The sequence below is a fragment of the Falco rusticolus genome, chromosome 3 (genome assembly GCF_015220075.1).
Source record: "Falco rusticolus isolate bFalRus1 chromosome 3, bFalRus1.pri, whole genome shotgun sequence".
Classification (NCBI taxonomy): Eukaryota; Metazoa; Chordata; class Aves; order Falconiformes; family Falconidae; genus Falco; species Falco rusticolus.
The window spans coordinates 20011221-20028658 of record NC_051189.1 but is presented as its reverse complement, the minus strand read 5'-3'; the positions used below and the strand labels follow the sequence as shown (position 1 = coordinate 20028658).

Sequence of the window (17438 nt, the reverse complement as noted above, 5' to 3'; positions counted from 1 at the left end):
CTTACCATGGCCCCCAGGGCAGCTGAGACAGGACCCTTCATCCTGAGCCACAACCTGCTTAGGAACTCCAGCTCTAGGATAAATGCCTTTTATTGGTTTTGGGGCAGTCTGGCTATGCAGGGCTTTGCACACATGTGCTTTGGCAGCAGCTGTAATTCCTCCTCATCTAGCAGAAACTACCAAGGTATAATCTTTGGATCAAATAGGTTCAATGCCAACTACTTATTCCATCTGTGCAGGAAAAGAGGGCTATCGTGGCTCCTTCTGGAGCAGTCTGACTCCATACTGAGGAGAAGAGCAGTTGCAATCTCATCCATTTAGAAGAAATTCAGTGACGTCTTAGGGTATATAGCAGTGACTGGTGACTAATGTTAGGCATTTCTTCACTGACACATAAGCAGTGGTAGCATCAGTGAAAGATCCCCACCGCTGACAAAAAGACATTTTTATAAAGGTGAAGTGGGGAGAAGGGAATGGCCATGAACATGGGGAAAAAAAGGGAAAAAGAAAAGAAAAATCGAGTTTTTCAAGCTGTTCCCTGGACATCATTAATAATGTATTTCCCAAATATTGCACTCTATATAAACTGTCATCTGTTTCCCCTGTGATTCTCAGGAAGAGGTTCCAGAAATCAATACTCATCCCAGTTGTAAAAATTGGTTTTCTACAGTATTTTTCTTTTCTTAGAGCTATCTTGCTCTTGGCACAAACACTCCAACACCTAAACTAGCAAAGACCTCCAATTTTATGGGGCAACACAATGGTGAAAGAGCATTCCTCAGTGAAATCCTGCATTAGGGTGATAATGCTGTCTTTTGGAGCGACAGCAGTCCCCTGCTACTGACACCCCTCCCTTCCCCACCTACACCCTACTGATAATGTGGAGGGAAAAAACCTACCCCAATCAGAAAAGTGAGAACAGAGTATTAAAGCTGACTGCTCTTGGCTGCCTACACCCGCCTGCAGCTATGTTACTAAAATAATAAGGAATGGAAGAACCATATGCTAATGATGAGCCAATTAACCAGGGCGAAAAGCTCCTCTGATGGCAGGCAGTGGCAGGGTTGCTGAAACAAGTGCAACACATTAAATCTGAGGAGCATAGCAGAAAATCTTATAACATTTGCTCACTGGCAAAGCCATGAGAAGAGCCTGTCTGCTATGCTCAGGCTGAGCTGAGGAACCAAGCAAAGCCCCAGGCCGACAGGGACCCTTACCTCAGTGGTTGAAAGCACGGTGTCCTCATCCAGGCTTAGCACTGCATCTGTCACTATGTTGTCGTAGGGTAGGAAGCGACTGCTCATAACCTGTGGGTATCCAAGGCAGGAAAGGGAGGAAAAAAAATCACTTGAAGGACTCTTTCCAAGGGAAATACTTTATTTCATTCCTCACTCTTATTTCCTTTTGTCTGAGGTACACTGCATATCTCTGTCTGATGGAAAGGACACTTCAGCTCAAGAGTGAAAGACTGTCATTTTTGTCATCCCAGCAGTCAGCCTACAAGTTCTACCTGAGGAGTAATTTCTGAACAGACCTCCCTCTTTGGAGCAGGCTGCTTTCCTTTTGCAACAAACTGCAATGGTCTGTACTGAGAATTACATATACCTACAGCTTCTTCAGGGACGACACTTTCCTGGTAGCTAGGACTGTCCCTCTGCTCTCCTACAGAGTGTGAGGATCAAAGATAATGAATGCTGAGAAGGACTTTGCAGCATTCATAAGGGTACACAGCTGGGAAGCCAAGCAGTCCAGGCTGTGTGTGAAGGACGTTATGCTGCCAGGATGGTTCTCCTGTAAAGTGGTACAGCTCCATCTCTGTGCATTGCTGTTGTATCCATAGGGAGCTGCTGCCAAATGGTGCAACATTCTCTATCAGGAAAGGAGAATATGATAAAGAACATGTGTATCGGTTGAGCTTCACATGCATCAAGGATTATATTGGTATTGTAGCATTTTAGAATGTCACATTCTTAAGTGATATAGCTATATAAAAAAATCTGTATGGAGAATAAGCTTTTAAAAACTATGGCAGCACAGTTCTCAAAGTAAAAGGAAATAGATGGGAAAGCAGGATCAAAAAGATAACAACAGCAAGAAATGAGAATCCATATGGTTTCTTTAGCAGACTAATTAGCACCTCTTGAGAACTGATGAACAGTAACAAGGACACAACACAATTTGTTTCCCTCATTTTCTAGGAAAATAGCCTGGCTAGTTAATAGACTTATTTTCCAATTTATTATGGCAAGAAAACACTACAAAGATCAGGCCCAGTAGGAGGAAATCACTGTATGGAAACAGGGACATGGAGAAGTTTTACACATCCCTCATAATGGACATGGTCACTTTTGAGTCCCCTGAAATCAGTTTGGAAGCAACTCTTTGGAATCTACACCTTGATTCAGGGAAAGCTCTGCCTCCATAATCACGATGTTCACGGTGCCTGTCTGGAGAGCATCCCTTCATTGCTACGATGGCCTCGGTCCAGGGAGGCAGGGGCTGTGAGGAAGAGGTAATCTGGCAGCGGCTGATCGTTTTGCTTTGCTTACACTAAGGCAAAGCAGAGCAAGTCGTCAGCGGGAGACCCAAATTCTCACCCCAGCTCTTTTACAGACCGTGTGAAATTGTCAAATAGTACAACAGTCGGGAATACCCATGCATTTGTTTTCGTAGCTAAAGCTCCCTTTTGTAAAATGGGTGTGACAATGTATCGTGATTTCAGGGGAAGAGTGAAGGTTAGGTAAAGGCAGACCTCTGTGATCACCTGCACGGAGTAACTGCCTGCCAGTACGCTTCAGTTAAGTCTGAAGATGAAAAGGAGTCCCTCTGTGCAGCCTTTGAATTGCACTGCTCTGGCTCTGCAAGCTTTGTCCAAACAAACAGCTTTTCCGTGCAAGAAACCATTTGGCCTATGTTGGGATATTAGAGGTAAGAGACTGTCCACTATAAACACACCTTTGTGTACTCAGGAGACTCATTTGTAATCTAAACAGTGCCTGGGGCCAATTTCTACAAACACTGTAGAACTGGTCAGAGATTTTCTCCCCTATCTCACCTCTGAAAGTTTTCCAAAAAGAAAAAAAAACAACCCCCACAATGTTCAAAAGACTCAGAAATCACCACAGCCTTCCTTGGCCCTGCAGCAACTCTCCTGATACTGTTTACATGGCTAGCTAACGCAAGAACCGTTAGCTGCCAACTTCACAGGGCTCTCACCTTCCCCTTGTTAAGGTGACCGGGGGAAAAGACCAAAGACGGGACTATAAATGCAAAACAGCACTGTACAGCCAAAGCAACTAAAAGTTCCCTTTGCAAATGCAGAGCTTGGTCTAGAGCTCGATCAAATGCAAGGCCTGCGTTTGGAAAGGAATCATCTACTTCAGCATGGATTTTAAAAAAAAACCACCTCTTTTCTTATCTGGGTGGTGTCTGTTTCAGCTTTGTGGAAGTACAAACAAAGTGTTGCACAGCAAGAGATGACACAATGACTTTGTTCTCAGGCAAGTGTCCCTTGCCTCTTCTTTTTTTTTGGTGGTGGGATCCCATCACCAGCAGCAGTACCCTACAAGGCCATGAGAGAAGGTACTTTTCAAAGGGAAGTTAACACCATTAATTCTCATCTCTTCCTCTGCTTTTGAGTCCACAGCTGACCCCCAAGTCTTGCATCTGACTGCTCAGACTCAATGAATCCAGCTGCATCACTGCTTTCATGCACCTGCAGACAGAAATCTCCAAAGACGCGGTCAGCGCTACCTACTCTCGGGGCCACATTTCAAAACTAGGTCCCACCTGTGAATCTCAGATTCATGGCATTATTTGCCATGCTGATGATTTCTGAGAACATGGGCCTCATGCATGAAACACAGATCCGTGACCAAGCTGGTACAAAAGGCCAAGGAATAGAAAGGAGCTATCATACTGCTGGGAACTACAAAGCTTTCACCAAAGCGGCTAGAAAAATAAATTCTGGTCCCATTGGAGAATACAGGCAATCTTTCACCATGCTTCTCTCCACCTACCTTGCTCTCTCCTTCAATGACTATGACAGGCACAGAAGTGGCAGGCCAGCGGTGTTTGGCTGGGAGGGGTTTATCACAATTCCATAAAACAATAATCTGAAAGACAGTATCGGACCATGATCAGAGACCTTTGTGGCAATGCAGTTCAAACCCTAAGGATCTCCAGACAGAAATGTTAAATTCCAGTTAGGAATTTCAAAATCAACAGCTAAGAATAACACTTCCTACAGTAATTTCACCCATCCTGACTATTTACAATATACATCCTCACAGGCAAGTATAGGCTGGACAGGAACTCAGGAAGTCTATCTCAGCCAGGTCATACGGTTGTCACTGATTTACTTTGGCTCTCATTAAAGGCTAAACCACTTGTAACACTTCACTGCAAGAGGGTGCTCCTCCTGAACTCTCCAGGGTTTCTTTTAGACAAGCCAAAATTCTGGCACTGCTGAGACAAAGAGCCACCGGCAGCAGGAAGGAAGATCACATCGGGGCTCTTAAGGCACAGACATCCTTTTGCAATTTGCAGCGCACACAATCCTGATCTTTAAAGTGCATTCATTGTTCAACCTGCTTTGTGAAACAAAGGGGTTTAATTACTGTCTCTATTCCACTCCCACTACACTCAGAATTTTTGTTTGCCGTGCATGCAGGTCACAGACAGTAGAAATCTCAGAGAAAAGAAACATCAGAATTGAAAACAGGGTTAAAACAGGACTGAGAAGATTCGACATCAGTAGGCTCTTCACTCCTGGGTTAATAGTTTTGTCTCCCTTGTGACTGACAGTCAAACAGCGCTGCTTACCTGTGCACAGTACTGGGACTTGGCTACAGCAACCAGGAGTTTCAGCACAGGCTGAGACTGGGAAACCAGGGGAGTTACTGCGTGGATAACGGCAGTGAATGTGGAAAGAGGCTTCAAACCTGAAGTGAAGAGATATGTGTTCAGTAAAGACAAAATTGCCCCGGTTAGTACAGATTAAAGGACTCTGGAGATGGAAAAATAATCTGCGCTTAATGCAAACCTTGCCATGTTTTTTTAGACCACCTCCTTTCGTCTCAGATAGTAGGATACCAGATGCTTCAGAGGAGATCACACTTCCCTTTAACTCCCATGCCCTCTGAAATCCCTGACTCCAACACAATTACTGCCTTTTCTTACTCAGTATTTCCACAGATGTCCTGCAATCTCTTTCTTTCATTCAGTTTGTCCCACAGATCATATTGATATCTCGTTTGTTCAACTAAATGTGTTTCTTGACGCGGGCTCTGTTTTGCTGCCTGGCTCTGGATGCTTGATGTTTTCTACAGATTATCTCTACAGCTTCCAGAAGCTTGTTCGGTTTCTTCAGTTCCATTACAGACTCAGATTTTTGCTCTTTCTGGGTTGATCCCTGTCCACATGCGTCTTCAATTACCTCCTGAGCTGTTAATTCTGCTTGCATCCTCGCCTTCCATTCTGACGTTTTTGTCTCACTACGATTTCCTTTTCTGCCTGAAGTAACAGATCCTACTGCCATCTACCCTTCATTACTGCTCTCAATCTCATCTAAATTCATCTGTGTGGGGTCACAGTCATTTTTCATCAAAATTCCCACAAAAAACTTCTCCTCCCTTTTTAACATGGCAACTGTGCATTTTTAGCAGGTAAGCAGTACAGATCCACACAAGTGGGATGGCACAGGCTGAGCCAAAAGTAGCAGCAGTCTGGTAAGCAGGATCACTTCAGCATGCAGGCACACTCCCCTGCAGAAGTCATTGTTTAAGTTCCACTTCAGGAAAAAGCCACGGACCTAAGCCCTATTCATTCCTGCTAGTGGGATCCATATGAAGACACATAGTATGGAGAATAAATCCATACCAGCTATGCACTCCAATAACAAGTGTCATGGCTAAATTACCAGTTTTCCAATTTGCCAAGCACAAATAAACAAAGAAAGCAAAAAGCTATTCCTCTTATGTCCCCTTGGGCCATGAATGGGTCAGCAACTCAGACATTAATTACTGGCAACTGAAAAGTATGAAAAGACATAGATTTTTTTAAAACAATCTTTGCAAGTGAGAGGCACGTGATGCATGTTGATGAGTCAGAGACATTCCAGTCTACAGTGGGCAGGCAAGATTGAGACAGGATAAACAAAAGGCACCATTAACTAGAAATGAATGGTAAGTCACTTGGCCCAAGCTACTCAAATATCAAATTCCAAATTTCCGCTAGACATTCCAAATACCTCTAGATTATAGCAAGGATTCACTCACCAAGATTAGCATAGTAGTAAGGAAAATCTCCCAGATATGAGGAATACTGTGGCAGTACAAATAACCCTCCAGGATGTTTGTTCCATATTAAGCTGTTACGTGATATGTGCTTAAATATTCTGTCCTGAATAATCTGGAAAACAAGAGAGGTAATGATTTTTAAATAGACTGTAATAGTCACCGGTAGAAGCTTCAGGGACTCCAGCTGACTGGAATCATCACCCATTCTGCAAAAAGCTGAGGCACACAAATTACTAGACATTCCTGCTTAATCTCTCTTAAAATGACACCGAACTTGCACACTTTGACACCACTTCAGCACCTCAGGCTTTGTGCAATAGGTTTCAGAACACCTCGTTAGCCTCTCTGGACATGGGGACCTTGCAATTCATTGCATTTTGTATTTCAAGTCAAATATTTTGTCTATTAGAGTATCTTAGCAGTTGTAAGCCTGATTAGTTCAATGTCAGTTTTACTATCCAGAACTAACAGAAGATAATTATTTGAGGATAGCATTACAAAGCTAGGTATTATTTTGAGATAATGAGAGCATTCAAAACCACAAAGACTTTCAGCAAATCAGGCTGCACTAATTATTCATTTTTGCTTAATTATAAAGGGATATTAGCATTCAGATACATCATCTCAGTTCTATAACAGCTCCTTGTTGAATGAAACAGAAAAAGATCTTTTGGCAACTACTGTTTCTGTAGAGGGCTGCAAACGCAGATTTCTAGATTTCTAAAGGTCAAAACGGATTGCTAAGTCATCTACTTTACCACCTAGAATACCACAAGCCACAAAAAAAGTTAGAAAGCTATACAATTGATATGTGTTTTACAAACTAATGATGGTTAATTCACATCAGATGCCTGTACGCAAGAGCCATAGTGGTTCTTATACCAATGGGAGCTTTTTCAAACTTGCTGCAAAGACATAACAAGACTCAGTAACTGGACAAATTCAGCCTCCAAATAAGATGCAGCTTTCTAAGTGCAATACGCTGTTGGACATATGTTCTTATAGATTTGCCTTCCCTCAGAGCATCAGAGGTTGGCAGGTCTGGAGATGGGACATTGCAAAGGGCCAGAGGGTGGTGAGGAAAGAACTTTGCCTACGTCAGCTAAGCAGGATCACCTTGCCGCCTTCTGCAGCTCATGTTCTGTCATCAGCTAAGGAGATTTCACATAAATGGCGGTTCATGTATTGCACAGGGCTCAAGTGCCAAGAACACGTTGGCTCTCCTAACCTAATGTCTCTGGCCTTAACACAAGCATATCTGGGTGAAAATCTAAGGCTCTGAAGTTGGACTAAGTCTGATCCCTTGTCATTCATTCTGGCCTTAAAATCTATGCAACTAAAGAACGTATATACCCACAGCACAGGAAAACTAAAAGCAAGCAAAAAGACCCAACACAAGCTGAACAGAAGCAGCTGTTGGAGTCTAAACAAGCTAAAATCTCTGTAAGCAGCTGAGTTCAGGGACATTTGGTCAATACAGAACATGAATAAGTGTTGCCACAAGCAGTGGTTGTCCTGTAATTTTTGATTGCCATGACAAAAAAACATTATAACACCAGTTACATTGTGCTAGACAATCCACTGCTGGTGGCAACACATATACTGCTAAACAGGGGCAAATGTTAGGTGTTTGCATGCTTGTCTACAATTTAATTTTGCCTACAGCCAATTACCATAAATAATATGCAATAATTCACTCACAGGAGTAAGCAAATGTAACTTTTTTTTTTTTTTTCTGAGTGCATCTGAATTTTTCTGTTTGGAAAATTAGGTGCATCAGTTGTCAGATCTTGTGCATGGTGGTGGGGAGAGGAAAAAAAGATGCTGACTGCGGTTTCTCCACCTGCAATTTATGCCACTAAACAAAGACAGAACCTAGAAAGTATGTATTTTTGAGTGTTTACCACAACGCCTAAATATTACAGCTCCTTCATCCTGCTTTCTCAGAACTGGGGCATAATCAGATAAGGAGAAGTCTGCAAATTTACATGGTCAGGGGGTTTTCACAGATGATGGAGTTTTCCACCGTGCTGGTAGCCAGCAAGGCTGCAGGGGAAACACATGGCTCGCATTCAACGCTGCCTCGGTGCACCCAGAGCTAGCGCAGCTCTAACACAGAGCAGGCCCCGGGTGCCACACAGCCTTCAGTGCATGTCAGGCACACAGATCTCACCAGCACAGTTCCGCACCAGGCTGGGGAGCTGGCCTCGGTGATTTATCACAGTTAACAAACGGAAGATTAATTTATCACACTCCTGGTCTACATAAGAAATCTAGCTGTCCATCATGATAGAGAGGAGAAAAGACCACTTGGCAGAAAGAGAACAGAAAAGTACACAAAAAGATAACATGGAGGACCAATCAATTAAAATGCAGAGTGTATAGTGTTGCACATATTGCAGAGACAGACAGCAGCTACACGGCCTCTCCAATGATGAGGCATGAGAGGAAGTTTAATAAGAGAAGGAAGGGGTTAGGATCTCTGGCAAGATCTCCCTTTTCTTTTTGGAATTCATTACTAGTCCAATATTTTTGTCCACCTCATCCTCACACTTCAAGAAGTTCACATATTGCCTTAATCATTGATGCTTCTCAACATGCCTCAGCCAAGAAGCAAACATTTCTTGTCTGTACTTTATGCCGCCCCTCTCCCCTCCTCTTCCCAAGCAGTGGACTGAGCATGCTTCACAGAGATTTAGGGAAGTTTTAGGTTTGTTTTCAGAGAAGACCAAGCTAAAAAAGTGCAGATACACTGCAGCATGCATCTGGATGGTGTTTGCAGCAGTTCACTGCTGCGCTGCCAGCGTTCCCACTCACCAGCCTGCAGCAGACACTCGTGAACAGTTTCCTGACCCACACGATAGCCACGGCACAGGGCACTTCCTCTGTGCCTGCAGTAAGCGCTGATGGCCAAGTGATACAAACCTCTTATTTTGGCTATGAGCTGTCTGGCTTAGGCCACCAGATGCCGTGAGAAGATCGAGGACCTTAAAACGTGACTTGATGCTTTCAGAGGTGTGCAGGATAAAGGGCAGAGAGAGCTGTGATGTCCTTGCAGACATCTGAGTGGGTGAATACTTTTTCTATACCGATATCCTCATATGTGGACATGTACCAGCACTGCAGTCAGCAGGCAAGTGATTATCTTGATGATACCTAGCATCATCAGAGCATTCTGACACAACAGTGTCACAACAGAATACGGATAACATCCACCAGAAAAAAATAATCGTGCTAGGAATTTATTTGCAGGCATCAGATTTTAAGAAGAGATTATCTGCTTGTAGATTTCAGACACTAAAAATCACGCTCAACTGTTTTTTTTTATTTTCTGTCTATTTTTATTTCTGTAACTGTTTATTACTTTCCTAAGGAAAGTTAACTCAGGACTTTACTCAGGCAAGTTGAAACGTTCATAAATCTGTTCATAAAACCAGAATCCCTCTTAGCTGTCTCAAAAATTTCTGAGAGTCCTGTATTAAAAAATAAACAAAAAACACCTCAAACCAAAACCACCCCCGCAAACAAATGAAAAATCCCAGAACATAACTTCAACACCAGGCATGCATTACTCAGTTTCATTAAATTAAACCTTCTAGGAAGATTTTTGTTTTCACTTTAGTTTTTCCCCTCCAAGCAGAAACTCCAGATCGCTGGTTGCTCAGCTGCTTCAGCTTTATTAAGGGTTTTGCTGTCCCCTGTGCACCTGTGGCCACATGGGCCAACGTGTCCCAAAGCAGCACTGAAGACACATCTGTGAGCGCTGGAGCTTGATGTGATGGACACCAAGGCTGTGGGGACTGCAGGTTATGTCCCCTCAAGATCAGCCCCAGCACAGGCAGGAGAGGTGCAGTGAGGAGAGCCGTGCATCTCTCTCCTTTTAGCAATCCCTCGCAATAGCAGGGTGCATGCAGGGAAGGGGCAGATGGTCCAAGAGGCACCCTGACTGTCCCTGGGAATACGGGTAAATAAGGCTGTGAGCAATGGCACACGGTCTTCCAGCTTTGTGAGTTTGATCCTGGCATGGGCCGTGATAATTATAACCATCTCATCAGCACTTATGGGGAGTTTTGAGGATGCAGAGCAGTTCCCAACAGGCAGCACAGATGAAGACAAGCTCCTCCAAGGGCAAGGAGAGCATTGCGAGGATAGCTACGCCAGGAGCTCTGAGAATGTTCCCTGGTTGGTTTTCTTTACTGGCACAGAAAAGCCTAAGGGACTGTCCTGCAGCAGCTGGAGTTAGATCCGCCACAGGCAACCTGTACTGCAGGCAGCAGCACTCATTTGCAGTTTTCAGGGGAAAGCAGGCACAGCGAAGAATGTGGAGCCTTACTACTGTGCACAAGAAAGGATGCAATTGCAGAAGCATTAGCATAAAACAAATGCATTCGCACCTACAAAGTGAACCACTTCCAGTGGTAAAAGTGTGTCAAAAATTTATGTGCAAAATTGCAAAACAATTAGAAGAGAAATCTGCTTTTGAAACTGTAGCCTGGGCCCTACTTCTAAAGAGCCTTTCATCTCTCCTCTATCTCTGAATTCAGAAAGGATTCTCTCCACACTTGAGATCATCTGTCTCCCTGTTTAACAGCAGTCTAATTATGATTATTTATTAATATTTTATATGGATGATCAGGCCCATCCCTTATCCTGTGTGTGAAGATAGGACACAGTGATTTACAAGCCCCCGCTTTTCCTTGAGCCAGACCAACAACCCCATCACAAGGCATCAAAATGCTAAGGGATGGTCAAGGAAGAGCACTACTGTAGCGTTTTTACCAAAATGAATTCCAGCAAGGTTTCTTAAAGAAACACATTCACTACCAATGACAAGGATAGTGATTCATAAGCCACAAAGCTTTGCGAAGGCAAGATCACACATGACAGCTTTTTCACGTGTTGTAGCTCCCATTTTTCACTGTGTCAGTTTTCTCATGTGGATTCTGATAATGAAGAAAGTATTTCCTTAGGGGAGAAAATTTATCTAGATGACAAACTTTTTTCCCATTGACCAACTGTGCGTCATGAAAACCAAGGTCCGAAGCCAGCAAGGACAGGAGCAACTGGACAGGTATGGAAACCTCGCTGTTCAGCAAGGTCCCAGACAATTTTTACTTACCTCTAGTGTAGTCAATACAATCTTCTCAACTGAAGAAAAATAAGCCTCCCACAAGAACTGTGTCTGCTGTCTAAGTGCTAGGATTTTATCCTGATGGATAGACCTGATTGTAGAAGGAATCTGTAATACAAGATGTAATATAGTCAGAAGCTTCAGAAAACAACGGAGTCTCATCAAATTAATATGCTGCTGACAAGCCCTCTCCTCTATTAGCAAGCTGCGCAGCTTCAGCACTCCTGTCTGACAGAGATGCGTGTGTCAACAGTTAAAGCTTCGATGTAAAACGAATGAGACACAACCCTTTATAACCTTTGGTACTGAATATATGAATTTTCTTTTTTATCTGTTTTCTTTTAGGTTTTGGTTGTTTTATGGAAACAAAAGCTCCCTCTCCCCAGGCAGCACTGTGCCATGGCACAGCAAGGAGCTCCTTCTTACATCCCTCATGCACAAAGCTTTTCATGGATTAGTATTTTAACAAACTAGTACCTGCAGGTCTTGAGAGTCCAACAATAATCGCCACTTTCAAAGTGTATTAAAAGGATCTGGAACTGCATTTACCTCAGCATGGTAACACTAAGTGCCCTAAGGAAAACATAGCAATGTCTTAAGCAAGACTCCACTTTTTGGGAGCCTGTGGATCAAATTGCGTTTTACTAATTGCTGGGGGTCAAAAGAATAACGCCTCCCACAACACCTGTTATTCACAAGGGAAAACACTGCTTCTTTTTCCCTCCTTTTCATTAAATCAACACATTAATTCTGGTATAAGTTGCCTTGCAAATAAAACCCAAATTGCCCTGCTGCAATGCTTTCCCATCAAAAAATTTAACTGCACACTGGATCTGATGGGCAGGGTTCACTTCTACATCTTTCCCCATTCCCATGTCCCTCATCCAGACTGGAAGGAAACTAACATATGTACATGTCGTTAACTTAGGACATTGACCAAGGCCTCCAGTACACTGGTTTGACAATGTAAACTGACATTATCAAGGGAATGTAATTGCAGTTTTCTTCAATTACAAGGGCTACTCACAGCACCAGAAAGGCATCTATGATGTTGCTGATTTATGTTCATTTTTAGTACGAATGAAGAGTTGTGTTTTTGCACCTACCTTTTTGTGATTTCAAATTAGGCCACCTTGTTCTCAGACACTCGTTTCTCATAAATTTTTTACCTAAGTCGTTAGTTGTAAAGGCATATACCTGAGCAGTGTGTTGCTTTTTGCAGATCCCAGCTTATTCTGAGTTTGCTTGCATCCCACTACATCCTGCCCTTTCCTGACCAGAACACACGTTGCTTATTCCTAAAGTATTCTGAGAGGTTGCAGTGATCATTATTTGCTTTCACATGCTCCCAAAACAAGTTTTCCTGAAACATTTTCCTGAAGAAAATTAGAGATTTTAAGAATTGATACAAAAACAAATTTCCACGAGCATCATCAAATTCCCTGTAAAACTAGTAAGAAAGATAGAAGCTAAAAACATGTATTAATACATGTTTTTCTAATCAATTACATTACTATTCATGACATGAGGCAGTAAATAACTCCATCAGATTTCATCTTTTGGGGTGAACTTTCTTTGTTTTCATTACTTATCCAGTAAGTTCCAATAAGCAGAAGGATAATGAACATTATCTGTACTGGCTGTACATAAATGTGTATTAATCATCTTATCTTTATCAGCAGCAAATGAAAGATCAAAGTCACTTCACAGTGTTGATATTGCATTTTTTCTATAAACGTAAAAATTTCATTGCGTTATGTGCAACCTTGCGCCTGTGTGCGTACGTGTGTGAGCACCTAATAAAAGCAATACTCATTGCCAACTACACTTTTAGAAAGGGAAGGCTGCTCTGACTGTGAAGGTTTACTGAAAGAAGTTATGATTTTACAGCGCACACCATGCTTGTGAGTGCCTGCAAACACAGTGCCAAGGCTAAAAAGCAGCCTTGGCGCCTCCTCCGTTACAACAACCAGAAAGAAAAATCAGAGACTCCTTTTTAACTGCATTTGCCTTTTAGTTATTAATCGACCTGTCCAGAAAGACAGGTGGGAAAAATGATGTATTAATACTAATCTGACAGAATTACACTGGAATTATTAGAATGGGTGACGTCTTAATAAAAGGTCATTTCAGTAATAAGTAGGGGGAAGGGAAAAACCACCCTGCACAAATAAATGCAGGAAGGCTGGATTAAGCTCTCCTAGCACTGTGACGAGGAGAATATGCAAATAAAAACATCCAAGCTGCTCTCAAACAGGAAATGAAAAACTGTAACATAACAAAAACATTTCCCAGAGCAGACATTCAGGCCCTCTGCCAGCTCTTTAAAAACACTGTTAATAACGGTGCAGTAGCTGTTCAATATGGAAGCAGCTGTGAAGAGAACGAACAGCATGTTACCGGAAAGCACGAAGATCAGCACATTATTATTATTTAAAGAGAGAAATAATTTTGCTCAGAAAAATGTGCTGTCCACCGAAGCAAAAATCAAATGGCCCTTTTATATTTGCAGCTTATATCACATTAAGGAGAACAGGCAGCACTTTGCAAGGCTTGCTAGGCCAGCTCTTCACAAATATTTACATCTTCCAACATGTAAATAGGCATCTAACAAGATTTTCAAAGGTACTTCATTTTTGGGGTGCCAAGACACCTGTACTTTTGAAGGCTTCTCTCTGTGGATGACTATAGCTTGCCACTTTGGAAATTAGTTAAATTTAACCATAAAAAACCACCCGCTTAGTGGCTACTTAGTGCCTACGCCAGATCTCGTGGATCTCAGCTTCATGCTGGGCAATGGCATTTTATCAAATGCTGTTTTGGGGAAATGAATTTTTCAAGAGTTTTTCCTAACATCAACTTCTTCACATACTTTACAGAATGTTTTTATACTATAAAACCCACTAGGAAAACAGAAAAAAAAAATCTAGTGAATTTAAAACCAAGGTAGATGCTGAAGGTGGCATGGAATTTCTAACTTCTCAACTTGCTTTTGTTCCATGACCTCAAGGAGATTAACAATAAGTGACATGAACGCTGCTTCAGAAAGCCATGTGACACAGTCTAGACAACTGAAAAGGGACAGATGATGCTTCCCACAAAACTGTTAGGTGGTAACTCCTGCCTGAGAAAGTACCTGCTTTTCTGAGGAATCCCTTCAGTACCTGCCAGCCAGAGACACAACGCTGGTGGGACAGATGCCTGAGGATAAACTATTTCTGAAGGACTAGAGCAGACGCTGCCTTCAAGTGTTTTCTCTCATCAAAGCACACAGTCCAGGAGAGCTCTGCTTCAGAGAGGCATCCAGGTGCTCCACACCAGAAGAGATTTCATGCTTTTAGGAAAAATCAGAGTCTCATGCACTTAAGAATGTGGCCTGGTGGCTGCAATGACCTTCAGGTCAAAAAATGAATGATGTCATATTAAATGAGTTCATAGCCGATGTGACACAGACAATCCCTTCATGATAAAAATTCTTATACAGCCCTGACCTTTTGGATTCATCTTCCCCGTCCATTTAGATGGCAGCAGCAATAATCAACTGATCCGCTGAAGGCTGCGGTCTTTTCCTTACCTGTAATAACAATCTCTCATCGCCTATGACGGCAGCTTGGTTCCAATCAATCACTTCCGAGAATGGCAACTCCCATCCGTTGCTGAGCATAACCGGGACACAGGCAGCCTGCACGCACACAGAGGCATCACAGTTGTCAGCGGTACCCGATGGTTAGGGCAAGCTTTGAGGTTTGCACCAACACCATGATCACTGTTTTCTGTACAAGCTCAGGAAAGGCAACAGGGCAAAGAATAGCAGAAGCTAGAGGCCACAGGAGGGTAGCCCAAATGTTGATGGTTTTCCATTTTGTACTTATGCACGTTCACTGAAAGGTGGGGTTTGCATGGAAAGTGGCATTTGAAATCTGGTGCTTATGCTGCCAGATGAGGGCTGGACTGTTAAAATGCTGCAGATGTAACACCAGAGAATTTAATAAGAAATGATGGCCACGTCTGCTGCTTTGTGAACCATTCAGAAAGGAGGTAACTCCCTCAGTTTTTATACATTGCAAGACAACCCTACCGAAAATATAGATCATATTTAATTCCAGAGCACTTTTCCCACAGAGTGAATTCCCTATCCTGTTTGATATGAACTCTCCAAACACAGGTAAATGCACAAACACAACTCATCTGTCATCACCTGTCTACAAAAATAAGAATCGTTTTCTGTCTTAAAACAAACAAAAAGCATACACATTTAGTATCTCTTTCATACCAGTATGATCTGTCTACATTATTTAATCTTTTACGAGTTGCACATGTTCCTTTGCACAGCAGCAAGTTTGGGAATATTCAGTAAATAGGGCAGTATTTCTGTAAACAAATGATCACCACTACGTTCCAGTCAGCTGGATCACAACATAAGAACCAAACAAAAAAACCTCCTGATGTGATGAAAGAACCTATTACCAGAGAATATGCAATGAGCCTGTACTCTGGTTCAGTCTCCTTTGCATCAAGTCAAGCTTAAGTGCTCTGAATTTGGTTCCGACTAGAGTTTGGATCTCCCCACACCTCCAAAACGATGGTATAAAGGGGATCCTTTCAGACTGCTGTACCTTCCTTGGTAACATGTATGACACACAGGATCTTAGACTGGTCAAGTCTCTGCATTATAGCAGTGCTTATAATGTCTAAAGAACTGTGATCTTTCATAAGGAAATTACATTAGTGCATGAAAAAAGCCAACCAGAAAACACTTAGCAATGTGTTTTATGTTTAAAATATTCCACTAATGTGGATTATGTCTTTCAACATACCCTGGAGCCAGGCAGAAATTGGGAATTCATCATAATTGGTGAATTCTACTACCAGGCTGCTAAGAAAAAACTCAGTGCCTGTATTTTATCATCATCAGCCTGGAGCCTCCAAGTTCTGTACAGTGAGGTACACTCCCTGCTTTCTTTTTCTGAGATGATGTATCTAACAGAAGCTGCGTGACTTGTGTCCCAGATAAGAGAATAGCTAAGCAGTGTTCTTCAGAAGGATCTGAAGTGACTCCTCATCCTAAATAAGCCAGTCTCACTTCTTCCTCTGAAGAGGCTGGAGAGGGAACAGCACTTTGCAGGCTATCAATCTGAGTAGGAGCACAGAGGTAAGCGACTGTCCAGAACCTGGATCTCAAATCTGACAGCAGGTGTGGGGTTCAGTTGTTAAACCTAAGTGTCCAGCACATTTGGGATTCTCTAGGCTATCCAAGAAACCCATCAAAGGCTGGTGGACATGACACAGGATCTCCTGGAGGCCTTCTGGAAAAGCAGCAGGAAGCCAGAAAGGCACCCCTGGGCTTCTAAAATGACATTTATTATACACCTGCACTTATGTACCTGAATTCTGTTCTGCGCAAAACAATACTCTTTAATAGTGGCTGGGACATTTTACGGTTGATGAAGAAAAGTGATGCAATGATATTCATTAACAGCTTTACTGCCAGTGCTGGAATGCTTCCCAAATGGCAAAAGGACAGCAGGAGGCAGGACTCAGTGAGGTGTTCTCATTTGCCATCTTACTGACACTAAGAAGCACCTCAGCCTCCCCTTCACTCCAGCCCCCACGGAAATCCAGATGCCAGTCCTAGAGAGGAGCTGCAGCCTCTCTCAGGATGCTCTGTACACCTGACTGAACATCCAGGACCCCAGGGCTGAGCTGATGCTTGCCAAAAAACAAAGTCATGTTGGCTGCAGCCAGAGTAGGTCAGTGTCAGGCTCCATCACTGCGCTGCCAAACCCTGCTGCCACAGTGACTCAGGAGCCCCTCTGCGTTGCCCTCTGCTGCTGGCCAACAGCCCTGGCTAACCAGGGAGGTCCCAGAGACAAGAGGTTAGCCGATGCGATGCCCATCTACAAGAAGGGCAGGAAGGAGGATCTGGGGAACTACAGGCCTGTCAGCCTGACCTCGGTGCTGGGGAAGGTTACGGAGCAGGTCATCCTCAGTGCCATCACAGGGCATGT

General features: G+C 43.0%; 1 protein-coding gene across 2 annotated transcripts in view; it reads right to left on the bottom strand.

The window, feature by feature from the left end:
- The window catches only part of EXT1 (exostosin glycosyltransferase 1), a 181772-nt gene that overhangs the window by 6953 nt on the left and 157381 nt on the right, over positions 1–17438 (bottom strand). Inside the window, exons 3-8 of one of the 2 annotated variants that reach the window (XM_037379986.1) lie at positions 15005–15112; positions 11419–11538; positions 6279–6411; positions 4825–4943; positions 4020–4115; positions 1218–1307 (exon numbers count right to left, since the gene is read on the bottom strand). In XM_037379986.1, coding sequence (XP_037235883.1) covers positions 1218–1307; positions 4020–4115; positions 4825–4943; positions 6279–6411; positions 11419–11538; positions 15005–15112 — 666 coding nt within the window. The remainder of the gene's footprint in view (positions 1–1217; positions 1308–4019; positions 4116–4824; positions 4944–6278; positions 6412–11418; positions 11539–15004; positions 15113–17438) is intronic. The other variant, XM_037379987.1, reaches the window with a different exon arrangement.